General features: G+C 37.1%; 1 protein-coding gene across 1 annotated transcript in view; it reads right to left on the bottom strand.

Moving 5' to 3' along the window:
* SPTLC2 (serine palmitoyltransferase long chain base subunit 2) overlaps window positions 1-16,108 on the bottom strand; it is a 77,943-nt gene that overhangs the window by 43,315 nt on the left and 18,520 nt on the right. The window contains exons 3-9 of the mRNA XM_021542830.2: window positions 15,897-16,051; window positions 14,702-14,850; window positions 14,248-14,372; window positions 9,557-9,650; window positions 6,833-6,938; window positions 5,768-5,987; window positions 3,817-3,943 (exon numbers count right to left, since the gene is read on the bottom strand). Coding sequence (XP_021398505.1) covers window positions 3,817-3,943; window positions 5,768-5,987; window positions 6,833-6,938; window positions 9,557-9,650; window positions 14,248-14,372; window positions 14,702-14,850; window positions 15,897-16,051 — 976 coding nt within the window. The remainder of the gene's footprint in view (window positions 1-3,816; window positions 3,944-5,767; window positions 5,988-6,832; window positions 6,939-9,556; window positions 9,651-14,247; window positions 14,373-14,701; window positions 14,851-15,896; window positions 16,052-16,108) is intronic.

The following is a 16,108-nucleotide window of genomic DNA, read 5'->3' as shown; positions in this document are numbered from 1 at the left end:
ACTGTAGCAGCAAAAAATCTAGCTTTTAACTCAAACCAAATCATTGATGCTGAAAAATTCACCAAGAGAGGTCAAGTACTTAACATCATAAATCATAACAATGTCTCATTTACCATGACAAGAACCAAGCTGTCTCATTTTCCCTACAGTCCATTTAAATAACAGCAAGAATCAAGTGGCTCTATGCTACAGCTTTCCAGAACGCCATTCCAAGAATCAATTTGTCATCTTTATGTATGTATACTATGACCTTGAAAAGTCTGATTATTGTGTCTTTTTATTATAATTGTTTAAAAAGCTCCTTTATCTACAAAACTATTTGACATTCATTCATTTTGTGGCTGAACATAGCAAGAGCAACATTCACTAAACTGCTGACAAGTATCTGCAACACTTTCTCATTAAACCATTGAGACTTTGAATTGGAAAACAGTTCCAAAAGTTCGTTTTTGTAGAAAGAAGACTTCTCTATCTTGCTCACCTTGCCCTATTATATATATATTAAAGCCAAATGTGATGGCATACAAGATATTCATATACATTATCACCTGAGTTCTCTGAAGAGAGTCCTATATGTCTATATGTAATAGTCACTCTTGAGGTTGACTGCTCCTTTGAAGAAATTCTCAAAGGGATCACAGATCAAGTGTGTTTTGTTTAAGAACCCGTGATGGTCTTCTAGCCAATTACAGTATAAGACAAGTAATGCAAAGTAAAATAAGACATTGCTCTGGTAATGTAGAGGAGCTGCAGTACTGGAAGTGCCACTACTAAGAACCTGTAAGGTGGCTCTGCCATTGCTTTAGCTGTTAGCATAGTTTTTACAATCTTGATGAAGGAACAAGCAATATATTTGTATATAATTATACTGCTGTAACTGTCTTCAGGGTGACTGAAGTCTGCTAGTCACTTACATGCATTCACCTTACAAAGAATTAACAGATTAATTTGAATAGAAATCAAGACACAAGAAAATTACTGTGCCAACTAAGGCAGCACATTTACACATAAGCACATCTAACATTCTCAAAGAAAAGTTTTTTTATAACATCTGAATTTTGTCTGTGCTGCCTCCTACCAATATCCTATTTAGTCACTGGCAACTTGCTGAAAAAATCTGAGACATTCGCTTTTTTAGTTATGTAAAGTTTTAGTAATTACAACACCTTATATTGTGAGTTTAGAGTCTTCAGATGCTTCTTTAGATTTAGAAATAACCTAGACCATTAACATATTCTTGCAAAATTATTTACAAAAACCCTTTCATCTTCAAAAACTACTTGGTTCCTATTACTTATTCCTCAGCTACAGACTATCTCAATCTGACATGACAATTTCCACAAAGATTTGAAGACATGGAGGACAGAAGGTTTTACAAATAGCATGTGGTAAACAGAAGCAGGCAGACAAAGAAGCCACAAAGGCTCTTTTCAAGAAAGCACTCTTGAAGCTATTAAATTATTTAGCTGTGGTCCAAAACATAAGGTTGGGAGCTAGCCATCTACTGTTCATATTCCAGCTCCAAATCCTGTGCTGTTGTAAAACCATTGCCCTATCTCAGTTTCCTTTACCAATTCATTCAGCTTGACTAACTTAAAAGCAACGAAATTTTTGTAGTACACAGTCAATTCAGAGGTGCTTGCCAGTGACCCCATTTAACACTATTTCTCCACTTGTCTTTCACAGTTAACTATTACCAGCACTCATCTACTCCTTATTTATTCATAGTCAAACCAGGCAGTGGTCAAACCAGGCACTGCAGGCAGTGGTCCTCCAGAGCCCCACTTGTAATTCCACAGACTCCAATCAGAAGTTTTTCAGTCAAAGCCCTTAAACAAAGAAAAATATTATCTCTAAAGCCTGAAGGCAATTTTAAAAATGCATGACTGGGAAACAACACACTGCAAAAAATAAATAGAAAAGCACTTTTATGCAGAAATCATCCTATGAGGTGCTTGTCTTAACTCAAAGTTTACCTAGATGCTTAAAAAGCCAGTAACACTTTCACAAGACCTGCAGCAGAGAAATCCTTTGAGATTTGACAGGGTTGTGACTGTCCAGCTGTTACAACCATCACTTATGCAGCTTATCCAGAAAGTGGACATACAGAGACTTCTTGGAAACAAGACACCTATCAAACACCAAAACCACTCGTTTTCTTGTTAAAATGCCTAGGAATTCCGGTACTTCTTGGCACCAAATTAGCAGGATGTAGCTCAACATGCATTTTAAGCAACATGAGTTTATTTTTTAGCCATATTGGTTCCTAATCTGGTTTGCCTTTCAACTTGAATAGATCTTGCTGGCACGACAGGAGAACAGTGTGGAAGTTACTTCTATTCTCCTGGCTTGAACAAATTCCACACAGTAGCTTCAGAAAGAGGTAAAAATGCCTGAGTTTAAATACTGTAAACAGAAATCAGTTACACATTCCTTGCTTCCCGCTTCATTAAGCAGAATAGATAGCGGAAGAAACCCAAAACAAGCAATGCCTAAGCAGACCACAGATTGTTGGTAATTCACCAGCTATAAAAACCTCAAACAATTACTTTTAAGACTACAGCAAATCAACACTTTTTGTGCAGTGTGAAGCTTGCTTAATACCTGTACTTGAGAGCAGGGAGTCACCTCCTATATCTTGGTACAGGTCTCTCACATGGACCACTTGGTAGCACTCAAAGCTAGCACAGACACAGGCTGCTGCCCAGCTGTACTTGCCTCACTGATGATGTCTCTACTGAGTAACCACCAATACCAACTGCTGGCACTTAAGTCTGTTCTCAGATAATATAAGCAAACTAAATGAAAACTGTTATAACAGGAAAATTCTCAAGTCATATCTCCAGTGAGTTTTTTCACTCTAAGTTATCAAACAGGTTGGTTGGTCCGATGATGCATGTTCAAAAGCCAGTTCATTTCTTCAGCATACACCACCACCACCTCGTGGCCAGATGCCTCAAGCTCCAAGAATTCAATATCCATCTGCAGTTAGAATTCTAAGAGCCTCCAAACTAAATCTGTTAGCATTTAATGATCCTCAACAAACTACATCAGCATCCTGTGTGAGCTGCTCACAACCTGTGAAGAGGGAAAAGTAACCTACATGCAAACTGTACCATTTCAGCTTCAAGGCAGCTTAAAGGGCTACTTAATTCATGCTGTAACTGAAGGAGGCTGCTACTCATAGGCAAATAGGACACAAGAATCTGTCATTATGACTTTGAATGCCCAGAGAGTAGTAAAATTTTTACCTTTTTTACATCTATAATGAAACAGGAAAACTAAGACAATAAAGACAAATATGCTAAATTTCTTCTACTCCATTAAGTTCACTGATTTTGAAAAATGCCTCCAGCTCCCCAAGTAAAAAGGGATCTCAGAAACATTTACACATTCACTTTAGTTGAGATGAAAATTGAAAGTACTGTCTCTGCAATAAACCAGCACACAACTGTAAAAGACACAACAGCAAAGCACTCTGAAACAATTTTTAAAGTGGGGCAAATAACAAAGGACAAACAATGGAAAGAAAAAGAAGGTAGCTAGAATAGCTTGACAGAAAACAAAAATCGGTACAAGAAAACAGTGTGTCTTAGACAAGACTAAGATGACTTACCTCTAGCTGAAAAGTCTTTATGCTGTTATTAGGCTGATCTGCCAAGCAGAATTGTAAACTGGTTTACTGACCCAGAAATTCCAACTGCAGAATTACTAACAGGTAATTATGAAAGTGTCCACTGAATGTGTTATCTGTCAAAGTGATAGAGGCTGTTTCTTGCTTCCCCTTTCTACATGTTTACTGCTAGAAAGACTCACCAATAGTTGTACCATCTTCACCCATAATGCACTTCACGGAGGTGATGATTTGCTCCACAACAGGAGGTGACATTGATGTTGCATACGCAGCACTGTGAGAGTATGTCCTGAGGTAATCAATCAATTCCTAGAAAAACACACAACAAGAGGTATCAAACATAGCCTTCCCAACACTCAGAGAAATGCTGCTGTCATATCTTCAATCACAATAAAACGGGGCACCATGAAAAAACCTCTTTCAGAATGCCCCATAAGAGAACAAGTATCTCATTAATTAATTTTACAGTACAAGAAACAGCAGGGACATGACAACTCATAATAATGTCACAGTACAAGAACGTGTTGGTCAGAGACAAATGTCTATGACAGACTTGTTTAGCTAATACCATCAACAGTGCATTGCAACAAGGGTTTGCATTATGTTAGCAATACTTGACCTGTGCCCAGGGTGAGTTTCAAAAGTGTTTATTACAACAGTACAACTATAAAGAAAATGAAATAGTGGGGAGCAGGATTTATAGGTGTTTATAGATCATGATCAATATACTTTTTCCCCCACCAAAACCACTAAACAAAGGAACAGGTTACAAAATCTCTCTCGTTCATCAGCACAATATAAATAAAGCAGTAGGTGTCATTTGAGAATGAATAATCCTTCTGCATTTCCCACTTCAACACATCTCTTAGAGGGCAAAAGCAGCTCATATAGGAACAAAGGACCAACACAGCTCACATCTAGGCTGTTAACTGTAACAAAACCATGCTAAAATATTAGAAACATCAGTCCGAATGCCAGGAGAGATTCTGTCCTTTGCTACTATAAAATGAATAATGGCAGCTCTGTAGCTATCAGAAGCTGCAAATGTATTATAAAAACCTCTGGAAGTGTTCTGTACTGTCTGCCTAGGGTCAGAGTTGAAGGAAAGGAAGTTGCAAAGGGACTTTGAAATAAACTAGGTAAGAAGATTTAGGGCCTCTTATCCATGAAGCAATCCCTCAATCAGTAGCTAAAACAGGTGCAAAGGCCTCTTAGCTGCTTTACCTTATGCCATGGAGTCAATACCACTAGCTCACTGCCTTTGGAAAAAGACTTATATAATTTTTTTTTTTCTGGGGAAGTTGTTGAAGTAATTTTAATCTCACTGTAATAAACACCCTACAAGGAATATCTCCAAGTTCCACCTCCATTTATGGGTGGAAGTAATTATCACAATTAATACATAAAAATTATTATCCTGGTAAGAAAATGGTACAATAAAGCTTATATAACCCTCCAGTAAAGCTGAAGAAGCCTGATTTGTGAGATCAGATATTTTATGATATGAGAAAGGTGACACAGAGCATTGTCTACACCATCCTTCTGAGAATTAGATGTTTGGCAAGTGCAACACTTTCTAGCTGTACTTTCCAATAGAAAGAGACAGTAACCAAAAAAATACCCCCAAAAACCCCAAAACCTCAAACAAATAAAATGCCAAACAAAAACCAAAGCAATCAACCAGCCAAAAAAGAAAAAGGGAAGAAGTGTCTTTTCAGAAAACAAACTGCTTGCACCTGGGGGAAATCAATTCTACCAGATGAACCTAAGAGGATTTTCCTCTTAGGTAAAAAACTTAAACTTTTTGCATTTTTCCTTCAAGTCTCATTAAAAGTAACATCAAGAAATCCCGGCTTCCTGACTCCTATCCCTTTCTATAAAGATATTACATCACTACTGTACATTGTGCAATCTCAGATCATCACCAACCATGTGAGAGCTACATAATTATGAGATATTTTACTAGACTAGGCTCTTCACTGTAGACTTTCACAGTATTAACATGTAAAATTATGAAACAAATGGACAATAGGGTACTTCAGGAGTAGATTAAATTTGAAATGATTAATGAAGAATTCCACCACCTGCCTGAAATGGACTTTACCAACAGCCATGACATTCTCAGCTTTTTACCTTCTTGCCCCCAATGTATCCTCCTGCAGCTCCAAAGCTTTTTGTGAATGTTCCCATCATAACATCCACATCTTCAGGATCGAGTCCAAAATAATCCACTACACCCCGGCCACTGGGACCCAGGGCACCTATACTATGAGCTTCATCAAGGTACAGATAGGATTTGTACTTCTTCTTAAGGGCAATGACTTCAGGCAAACGGACTATGGATCCCTCCATACTGTTGAGAAACAAAAATTCAGTATAAGTTGATTTAATTGTTGGGACCACCTAATAGAGACTAAAATCACTAACCTTTCATTTCTTCACTCTTTCAGTAATTACAAACACTTAAAATTTGCTAGACCCATCACAGTCTGCAGAGATGCACATCTCCTCCTTGCACCTGGGGCCCAGATCTCTCCTTTATACCTGCTCAGCATCCATGGGATGCTGACACACAGACTAACAGTAGCAGCAACAGGAAGCTAGGGCACAGGAATGTGTTCAGTGATAATTCATTTATAAAATTATCTCAGTTTTAATTCCACCCTAATGTCAGTATTCTGATTTAACAACTACTTACCTGATGTTTCTAAGAACTGACTAGGCTTTCTTTAGTAACACTCCAAAACACTACATTTTGTACTGAAAGTCACTAGGATTTGAATGCCTAACACAGCTATGCCTACTGCTTCTACTCACTGTTAGCAAAAATATTAAATTTGTGCAATTCCAATCGCACTAGCATAATCCAGTAAGCACAGAAAGAATGGAATGGAATTGAATGGAATGGACAAGCAACTTAAGACCTCAGCTCTGATATAAGTAATCAGTTTTGATTAATTAATCTCTACAATATAATCAGGATGTGGAAAACATTGTGATAACACCTGGTGCAGCTACAGTTCTAGCAACAGAGAGCCCAGGATGTGAGACATACACAGTGTAATGTAATCAACAGATGAGACTAATGAAATAACTATGAAGTGACAATACTCGTAATTTGATTTGGCAAAGATATCCAAGCACTAAGCATTTAGATCTCACGTGGAGGGTCTTAGGAATATAAAGAATAGTTTGTACCTGTATATTCCTTCCACCAAGATAAGAATTTTTTTCCAGGGCCTCCGTGTACGAGGTTGCCCATGCACAATAGCATCTTTGAGCAGCTTCTCCAGGCTTTGCATATCTGCACCAGAAATTACTGTTAAAAACGGCTACTAGCTTGAACTTTGACATGACTAAAGACAGCAACAGGCATAAATTGCTCCAGCATGGAGGACAGACCATATACAACTCAGTAAGCACAGGCTTCATCTACCTACAGGCCCATGGATGAGACTGAAGGGAATAGGTGACTGTATGAACTCCAAGGAAGAATTTCATCATTCTAAACTAAAAACACAAGTTAAAGCATTAGGCACATAGAAAGAAAGTGGGGGTGGGGGGAGGGGGGAATTAAAAAAGTAAGGTATCTCATTCTGATGAAAAGAGAAGGGAATTTAGTAGTAAAAATGTCCTTGCAGATAGAAATAATTCAGAATAAAATAAGTTCAAGGATAATCAATTAAAGATAAGTAGAAGATAGACCAAAGTGCAGGAAAATAAGCAGGGCAAGTGTACTTTTTTACTTCTTTGTTTAAAATTGAAGGGATTGGAAGTGGGAACAGGAAGCTTCTAAACCAAAGGAGAAAAGGAAAAAAAGAGAATCACCAGTGCAGGAAAAAGGACAATGTTCAGCATATCAGAAACCAGACAGATGAAACTGTTAGTAGAAACTTATTCTGAAATCTTACAAGCTTTGGTTTTAAACACTTAATGTGATCCTTAGAGATCTACTTAATGTGAACAAATACATACACGTGGAATCAAGCCTGAAAAAAAAAAACCTCCAAGGAAAGGAGTGAAGATGGGATTAATCAAAGCATAAAAGCCAAGTGCTGAGCAAGAGATAGATATAAACATTAGGGCATGAAAAAGAAAACAAATTAATCATGGAAAGAGAACTGGTAGACTAGTGCAGTTGTAGCAGCAAGAGGAGCTTGTGAATTAGATCTAGACTAAAACCTAAACAGCAAAGTAGGTCAGTTAATGTACTGTTAAAAGACTGCCTACATTGAGAAAGTCAATGATAAAGAAATCTGCAGTGTAGTCCCTGTCTCTAACAGGTCTCTCAACGAAGGAAAGACAAAGTTAGTGCAGTCAAAGGAAAATATGGAAAATAAACTTCTACTCTAATTTTTTAAGGAGGGGAACTTGAGTCTGAGCTTAATAAAAAGGACAAACTACAAATTAAGGCAGGATATAAATAAAAACATTGAACAAGGATTTCAGGGGAAGCTTTCATTCCCTGCCCCCCAATTTTCTAAAAATCTGACTGTGAATGAAGCCATTAACATCTCAAGAAAATCACATTAAAAAGGCAGCATAGAGTATAACAAGAGTAGGACTGAGAACACGTACAGATATATGAACTGAACATCATCTTGACAGGCCAAGACCATTATTTACATTTTGCCTTGATTCTAATTTGCCACTACATTCTCTTCCACAAAAACCCACTATCTAAAATGTTTCTAGAATATCCAGGGGAAAGCACATTCCTATAAATCATCTATTGTAGCCATTCCAACAAATCATCTATTTTTCATCACAGCAGCTTCTTAGTCCTTCTCCTCATAGCCAGAACTATGTTTGTTGCCAATGTTCTCTGAAATTCTGCAACTGATGCAATGTTCAGAAGTATGTCCATACAAATGCAAGAAGTTGAAGCTTTTGTGATCTTACCCAGCAACCAAAATTTAAAATAATTAAAAAGAAAAAATGAATGTTATCAAATGCTCTACTGTTTTGTAAAACAAATTATTCAAATGACAGAAAACAAGAAAGAGTGAACACAAAAGAAACAGTAAGCACAGAAGAGAGAATCCACACTATCAAGTAGGACAAAGAAAGAAAAATAATTACAGTCGTCCAAGTTTTGCTGTTATCACTATACACTTCAAAGAAATCAAGAGTCATCGTGATCTCAGAAACTAACACTATAAAGAGTATTAGGAGTACCTGAAGAATTAAGGTAGTTCTTACTAATCAAGAACAACCACATGCTTCTTTCATCAAGAGTAAGAGAAGGAAATCCTAGGTAGTTTTAACATGAAAGTTATTAAAAATACCTCCTTTGGAAGAAGATGAAACTAGGAAATTAAAAAATCTGTGTATTTTGGAAACAAATACTTAAATCAAGTAATTCATTTACCTTAACCTATGCTTCGTGTCCCAAAAATTCTTTTAGTACTACATTGTACAAATTTATGACTGTCAAGTTTAGCTAGGACATCTGCAATCATAAGCTTTTGTTACTGTACAAGCATGTTAGCATCTAGTTCTAAAATTAAACTTCCTTATCCCCCAAATTGTAACTTAGACCCCTATAAGAATGCATCATTATGTTACATACTGTTGGACTAGTCTAATCATGCTGAGCTACCCAAGGATAGTAGAATAAGAAACCATGTTAAAACACCAGTGTCCCTAGACTTGCCAAAGGGTAGCATGTTCTCCTCCACATGCAGAAGATGTAGGCCAGAACAGCTTCAGGATAAATGTGTTATTATTTGGGACTAAACACATTAAAAAAATCTGACTCAGGATGATTCAACTTCCAGTAGCAGCAGTCTTCTGACCTTTTACATAAGTAGCAATTTATTTCCTTGCATGAAATTGGATTTTCAGCTATTAGAAGATAGAAAATATTGCATCTGATCTATAGCATCTGCAGAAAAGCAGAGTCCACCACCTGATACTTACTGTTGTGCTTAAAGATTCGAATAGTTGCTCCTGACAGTCTTGCTCCAAGCACTAGTGATGCATGATTCAGCTCATCACTCAGAATCAGACACCCCTGAATTAGAAGGAGAAAGAGGAATATATTGGAAAGGTTATGCTTCACAACCAAGCATGTAACAACACCTTTCAGCTCTGAAGTGCTTCAAGATCATTTAAGAAAAAAAAATCCAACATAAATGCAGGCAACTCCAACTACTTGCAAATTCCAGCTAGTCCAGGCACGACTTGCTAAAATCCAATTTGCAGCCTTAGGATGTCAAATAAAAATACAGAACTGCTCTTAACTGAAACAAACACTCAAGTTTCATTTTTCCTAGGAGTCCTACAGCTGAATCTGCCTGAATAACTCATGTTGTTGATGAGTACTCATCCTCCTATGCGATCAGGTAAAACAGGTAGCAGAGCAGCTTCCACAGTTCAGTCAGCAAGCTGACAGTGCTGCTAAGAAACAGGACACTGAAGACCTAGGTTAAAGGCCTTATCAATGCTGCACTATTGTTTTCATAAGGAGGTAACCACTGACTAAACCCATGTGCAGATGGAGGTAATATACAAGAGAGAGAAAGTGGAAAACCAGAATTGCATGGTGAACTGGCTAAGTTTTCTGAAGTCATTAAACATGATACTGAATTAATATGCTTTTGCAAAAAAAACCCCAGAAGATAAATCCTTGGACAAACATTAAAACAGGATAAGTATGTTTTGAGAGCAGTGATGATTGCAGATCAATAACTGATATGCTAAACATTCAGTCACAGCATTATCACTGTGGACTACAGGAATGTATGTATATTGGGGGATTAATATATAAGGAAGCGACAATATCTCTAAATAACCTTGGCCCACTACAGTTACTATGCAAACGTGCTGCAACTTTAGAAGTGACTTTGCTCAGTTAAAAATCTAGAAAGTGTGTCAAGATGCTGAAGATCTAAAACTGAAACATGCTCATTCCATGCTTCTCTAATAACAGCTGATGGAGGGAGGAATCAAAGGATTTCTTCTCTGCAACGGCAATTACTAGAAAGGACTGTGAAAAGCATTGACTGTAGTTATACAAGGAGTGTCACAGACAACAGGAGTAGTTTCTCCAGAACAAATGAGAGTCTACACTAGAACTGCAATGCATGTAGAAACATTCTAGATTCTGAGAAAGCTAGAGACTGGTTTTTCCCAGAAACTGCAACAAATGTCATGTGTTAATACTGCTGCTACAAACATTCACACTACATGTTTCATAGACTTTGGCATATTAAATTTCCTACTAGAAACTTCCTACTAGCTGGAAATTTCCAACTAGTGTTTGCTGTTTGGAACCACGATATCAGACAGAGTATGTATACATCAGAGGACATTGCTGTTAAACAGTACTGTATCAAAAAATAATAATCCAGTACTAGTTTCCTTCTTGAATAGTAGAAAGCACAAAAAGTGATAGATTAAAAAAAAAAAAAAAGAAATATTAATTGCCTAGAAAAAGGCAAATATTTTCCATATAAACAAGGATGAGCTTTTGGTGGAGAAAGTAGATTTAACAAACTAATGAGCAGCAGCAGCCTCTTTTCACCCTCTGCTAACAGGACATTCAATTAGAAATAAATTAATTTGAAACTGAAGAAGTACTAACTAGTCTAGTACTGATTGCCACTAGAAAGAAGCACTGGCACAGTACAGCAATCACTGATGATTCTAGGTAAAACTGGGTGATACTATACTACTACAGTTATAAGATTTCATTTGCATTTATCAGCAAATTTACATTTGAGAAAGCATCCAGGACAAGGCTAACAGGAACTGGAGATAACATTACTTGGGCTCTAGAAAAATATGTCAGGGAAGTTCAGGCTTACCACCACATCCTGCAAGACCAATTGAAGTGAATGACACATTTTACTGGAGTGCTACGTACATGAATTGTGTAATTCAGTCCTAAGCACTTAATTTTACAATTCACCTGTATGTGGAAATTAATGTGCTTTCTTATAACAAAAAAATATCCTTCAAGCATCATTGTTCTAACTCAGTTGTCTAGTCTCTCTCCATCCAGAGCTATGATGAAAAGCTTTGTGCTAAAGGCAGTACAGAATGGTGTTATTACCTAGTTATACTGACTATAGTAATGATAGTTAATCCAAAGCAGGCAAGTTTGAGAGTCTAGCTTAGCCTCAAATGGTCTAGCAACTTCTGACTACGTAACCCTCAAAATCACATTATCTGTGGTCTAGACTCAACATACTTGGCAGTGACTATATCAGGCACATGACAGCTTGGCTGCAAACAGAGGGTCTCTGCTGCTGAAAACCACCAGATGCAGAAAGACGTGATTTTAGTGATGCTTTAATTGCGTCTTTTAACTTTAACTGCTGAAGTACAACTTTCAGTTTACATCAACTATACTTATTTTCAGCACCTGCTTAGTAGAGGCTGCTGTTAACAAGGCATAGTGAATAAAGATAAACTAAATAATGATGAAGCTTTTGAATTCCTTTTGCTGACTAATACTGATCAAATTATGGCATAGACATGGATCTAGTCAGACTGTGTATGTTGTTATTGAAAGACAAATCAGTAGGAACATAAACTATGTGCTTCAGGATTCCACAGAGCTGAAAAAGAACAGGTGGTCCAGTATATGTGAGCAACTATACTCAGTAGCTTGTTTTTAGCTAATTAAGTAGCAATCCAGGAGCCCAAATACTATTAACTTGGAAGATATCTTGTGTTCCAAGCAGATTTACAGTTGAAAATATAAGTAAGACACGCAAAAAGAGACAGTCATTAAAAAAAAAAAAAAACCCTTTCCTTTACTGAGGACTATCAAAGCACTACCAAACAGGTAGTGCACATGCAATTAATTGTGTACTGGGTGGTGCCAAAATTCAGGATTTATGTGTCTTTATTTGCAGACAATGAAGAAATCAAACGCAGTGATAAGCAACTGCAGACAGCAAAAAAAAAAAAAATTTAATGAACATTCTGAACTGCAAAATGGTTCATTTTACAAGCACGCTCTTCTTTACCAGAGCACAATTTCTGTTTGGAGTATTCACTTGAGTATAAGGGCACTTGTATTGTTATGAGGCAAAAGATTCTTAGTACTTTATTTCAAGTGCCCAAGAAACTACGTATCTTCATGACTAACCCAGTAGGGATTGCTGTACCCATTTATGACAAGAGTTGGCTTACTAACGTGAGCAGCATAAAAAAGGTATGTTACACGCCTTGAAATTTACTGTTCAGACTCTCTCAATGGTTGTAAAAGCTGTTGAAGTTCAAAGGTGAAAACTCAGGATCTGAGTAAAGTATCTCAAGGGTATTCTCATAAGGGTATTCTCTCATATCATTGAAGATATACAGTGGGCTTCACACAAAAAAAAAGATTGAGTAAATTTGTAGGAATGAGTAATTTGTAGTGACAATGAGCAATCTGCTTAAATGTACCTGACAGCGTGTACTGAATCTGAAAGGTCTCGCAGAAATCATGAAACATTTTTCCGCTGAACATAAAACAGGAGAGATATGGAAAAACAAAGAGCAAAAAATGCAGGTAAAAGATATTTCAGAAGTAACATATGTTGCTCAGATTCATAGCACTGCAGAAGTATTTGACTCAAGAAAGATTAGATTTGGAGCACTGAATTTCTCTCTAGCATCAGACCCAAACGTTTTTTTTTAATATGCAAAGCATTTGATATTTCAAACTTAACAGACCAAAAGAAAAGGCATATTATGTAGACCATGCTACTTCCTTAAAAAAAAACAAACAAAAACAAACGTGCAGGAAAAAGAGAATCAATCACCAGGAAGAAAAGTTGCCAGGAAGAACAAAGCAGCAAATTTATCATCTGTAGATATCACATATGTAAGATTAAGGAAGTAATCTCAGGAAGTGAAAAAATAAATAAATTAAAGGAAAACAATTCACTACACAGGGGCAAAGAATTCCAATAGACTAGCAGTATTAGGCTGACAGTGAATCATGTGCCAAAAAAAAAAGACCTGCTCCAGTACTTGCACTATCTTACTCTAAGGAGGAGCTAAGAGAATGTGTATTTTGCATCAGAAGAGGCAAAGAAAAATTTCACTTTTATTTAATTTTCTAATAACTAAGATAGCACTGTTGGAGATACTGGACACTCAGACTAATTGTCTACTGTTTTTATGCATACATGGTTTACAGTTAACTTTATTTCCCTCAAACAACCTTTCTACTTCTTCAAAGGAAAGATTTTTAGCTGTCACTCAAAGATAATAAATTCTCTATGTAGCAACATGCAATTCAGCTTATCTGTGTAGCTGACACAGTTGGTTCTTAGCGTTTCAAAAGCACCAAAATACCTTCAGCCAATCAGTCTGTTAATCAGCCACCATTTCACACACCAAGGAGTAGCCTGAGGAAGCAAGCCTTAACATGCCAGGCTTTCTTTCAAGAGAAAGCTCTGGGCTGCTACTGGTCTCATGGATGCTGCTTCCCCAAGAGACTTTTGCAATGGTTAGAGGTGCATACTACAAACTGTGACCTACAGTTTCAACACAGAGAATATCTGCAGGGGCTGCCACTGAGAACAAACAAATGCAAACAAGTAGCTTTTCAAAAAATGAACCACTAGAATCTTTGTTAGGTGAGCTTTTGTCCATGACTTAAGCCATACCTTGCCAACTAAAGCAGGAATGTTCATAGAGTTGGTTGCAAATCCCATTCCATATGCCATTGCAGATTCCACACCTAGAAACCGGGCAACTAGCTTTTCCAGCTCCTCATGCTTGTCCAAGTTTCCTGCACATAAAACAAATGGGAAACTCAAGAGTAAGGAAAAGCTTTCACTATTGCTAAATTCTACAAAGAGAATTTCCACCAACTAAGCTGTGCTTTATTTAAAGGACCATAGGGGAGCACTGAAAAAAACCCCATACATGAACACATAAGTAAGACAACTGCTGTGCAACATAAACTAAATCCAGGAAGTAAATTTGTCTTCACTGAAGTAAAAGCTTTATCAGTTAGACTAAAGTTCAATGCTGAAACAACTAATATTTTAAAGACCTGTAATAAGATACAGACTTTGAAATAAACATTCAGGGAACATATTATCATCCTCAACTTACCCATTTCCTGCCTAGTGCTGCACACCCCAGCTCCATACTGGGACAGAACTTCAGCAGCTGCTTCTTGGCAAGCCCCAGTCTTCTGTGCAAACCCAAGGTAGTTGTAGGAACCCATATTTATGATGTCTTTTATCACTCTCCCTGTGTATCTGTGTTTTAAAAACAGCACAAGTTAGGGCACCCAAAATTTTAAACATTATTTACGCCAGAAGATTTTTATTTCACTTTCCTAGACTATACACTGAAATATTAAAACTCAATAGAGCCAGACATTAAATTATTTCAGTACTGCCTCTCATCATCAAACTACAACAATCAGTTAAAAAGATTCTCTCTCTATTTTACAATCTCAAATTAATTCCCAGAAGAGTTTCCATTTACAGGTGAATTTGCTATCACACATGAAACTGCTTGAGGCTTCTCAAACCATCTGTTGCTCTTATATGTTTCTCCCTCCATCCCAGAAACATACAATTTTTCTTTCAATTACAAAATGACATCTCTAGATCAATTAACTTGGCAGTGCCTCAAGCGGGATATCCTCTAACCTCAGAAAGGAAACACATTTGGCACTTCTGTGCTAACAATACGTGACAAGGAGAATAGGGAAGCAGTTTAGCAGAAAAGAATCCATTTTAATTCTTTTGCCCTTGAAACCCAAGAAGAGACATAACTAGTTTCACCAAGTACTATGCTGCAAACCTCTTCACATCAAACCTGTGATATGTCATTTCCAATTTGTAAAAATGCTTTATTGTATTTTTCATTTTGTTTCTACAGGCTACTTCAGTTCTGACTCAAAACAATTATGTTAAATTCAGTTCAGACAGCAGCATTCACTTCAAGTGGCAGAACTTCTTCTAAATCAAGACCAAGTCACAAGCAGCAGTGCAATCCAATGTATCCACACCAGGCACTTGTCATCATGCACAAAGGTATTAATTTTATTAAAGGTGTATGCCCAGGAAATATTAATACAGTAAAGCAGCCAAAAGATTATATACAAATCATCACTTTGGTGGCTAAATGCAGTTCAGAAGAGCAAAATTCATTGATTCAAGCTGCTAGAAAGCAAAAACTTTCATAATAAAGCTCATAATTCACTGCTCCTTTAACCTCACAGCCTGTAACTTGCTCTTAGAGACCCTATATTTCAAAACAGGTCTTGCAAGTGTTTTCTTCAATTTTGACTCACGTGAATGTCCAGTTATAGTCATGGGAAACTCTCTCCATCATGTCCACTTTGGCCCCTGGCACACTGCAGATTGGACGGTTCCAGCTGTCCCGAATGCGCATGTAGAGGTTTCTGTTGTAGAAATTTTCAAAGTCCTGGTACAATGGGACAAAGTCCTGAAACACATCAAAAGCACTCTAAGTAAAAGGAATGTATATGTGACAGTAAAATAA

Source organism: Lonchura striata, chromosome 6, assembly GCF_046129695.1.
Source record: "Lonchura striata isolate bLonStr1 chromosome 6, bLonStr1.mat, whole genome shotgun sequence".
Classification (NCBI taxonomy): domain Eukaryota; kingdom Metazoa; phylum Chordata; class Aves; order Passeriformes; family Estrildidae; genus Lonchura; species Lonchura striata.
This window is presented reverse-complemented; position numbering and strand designations above follow the sequence as displayed.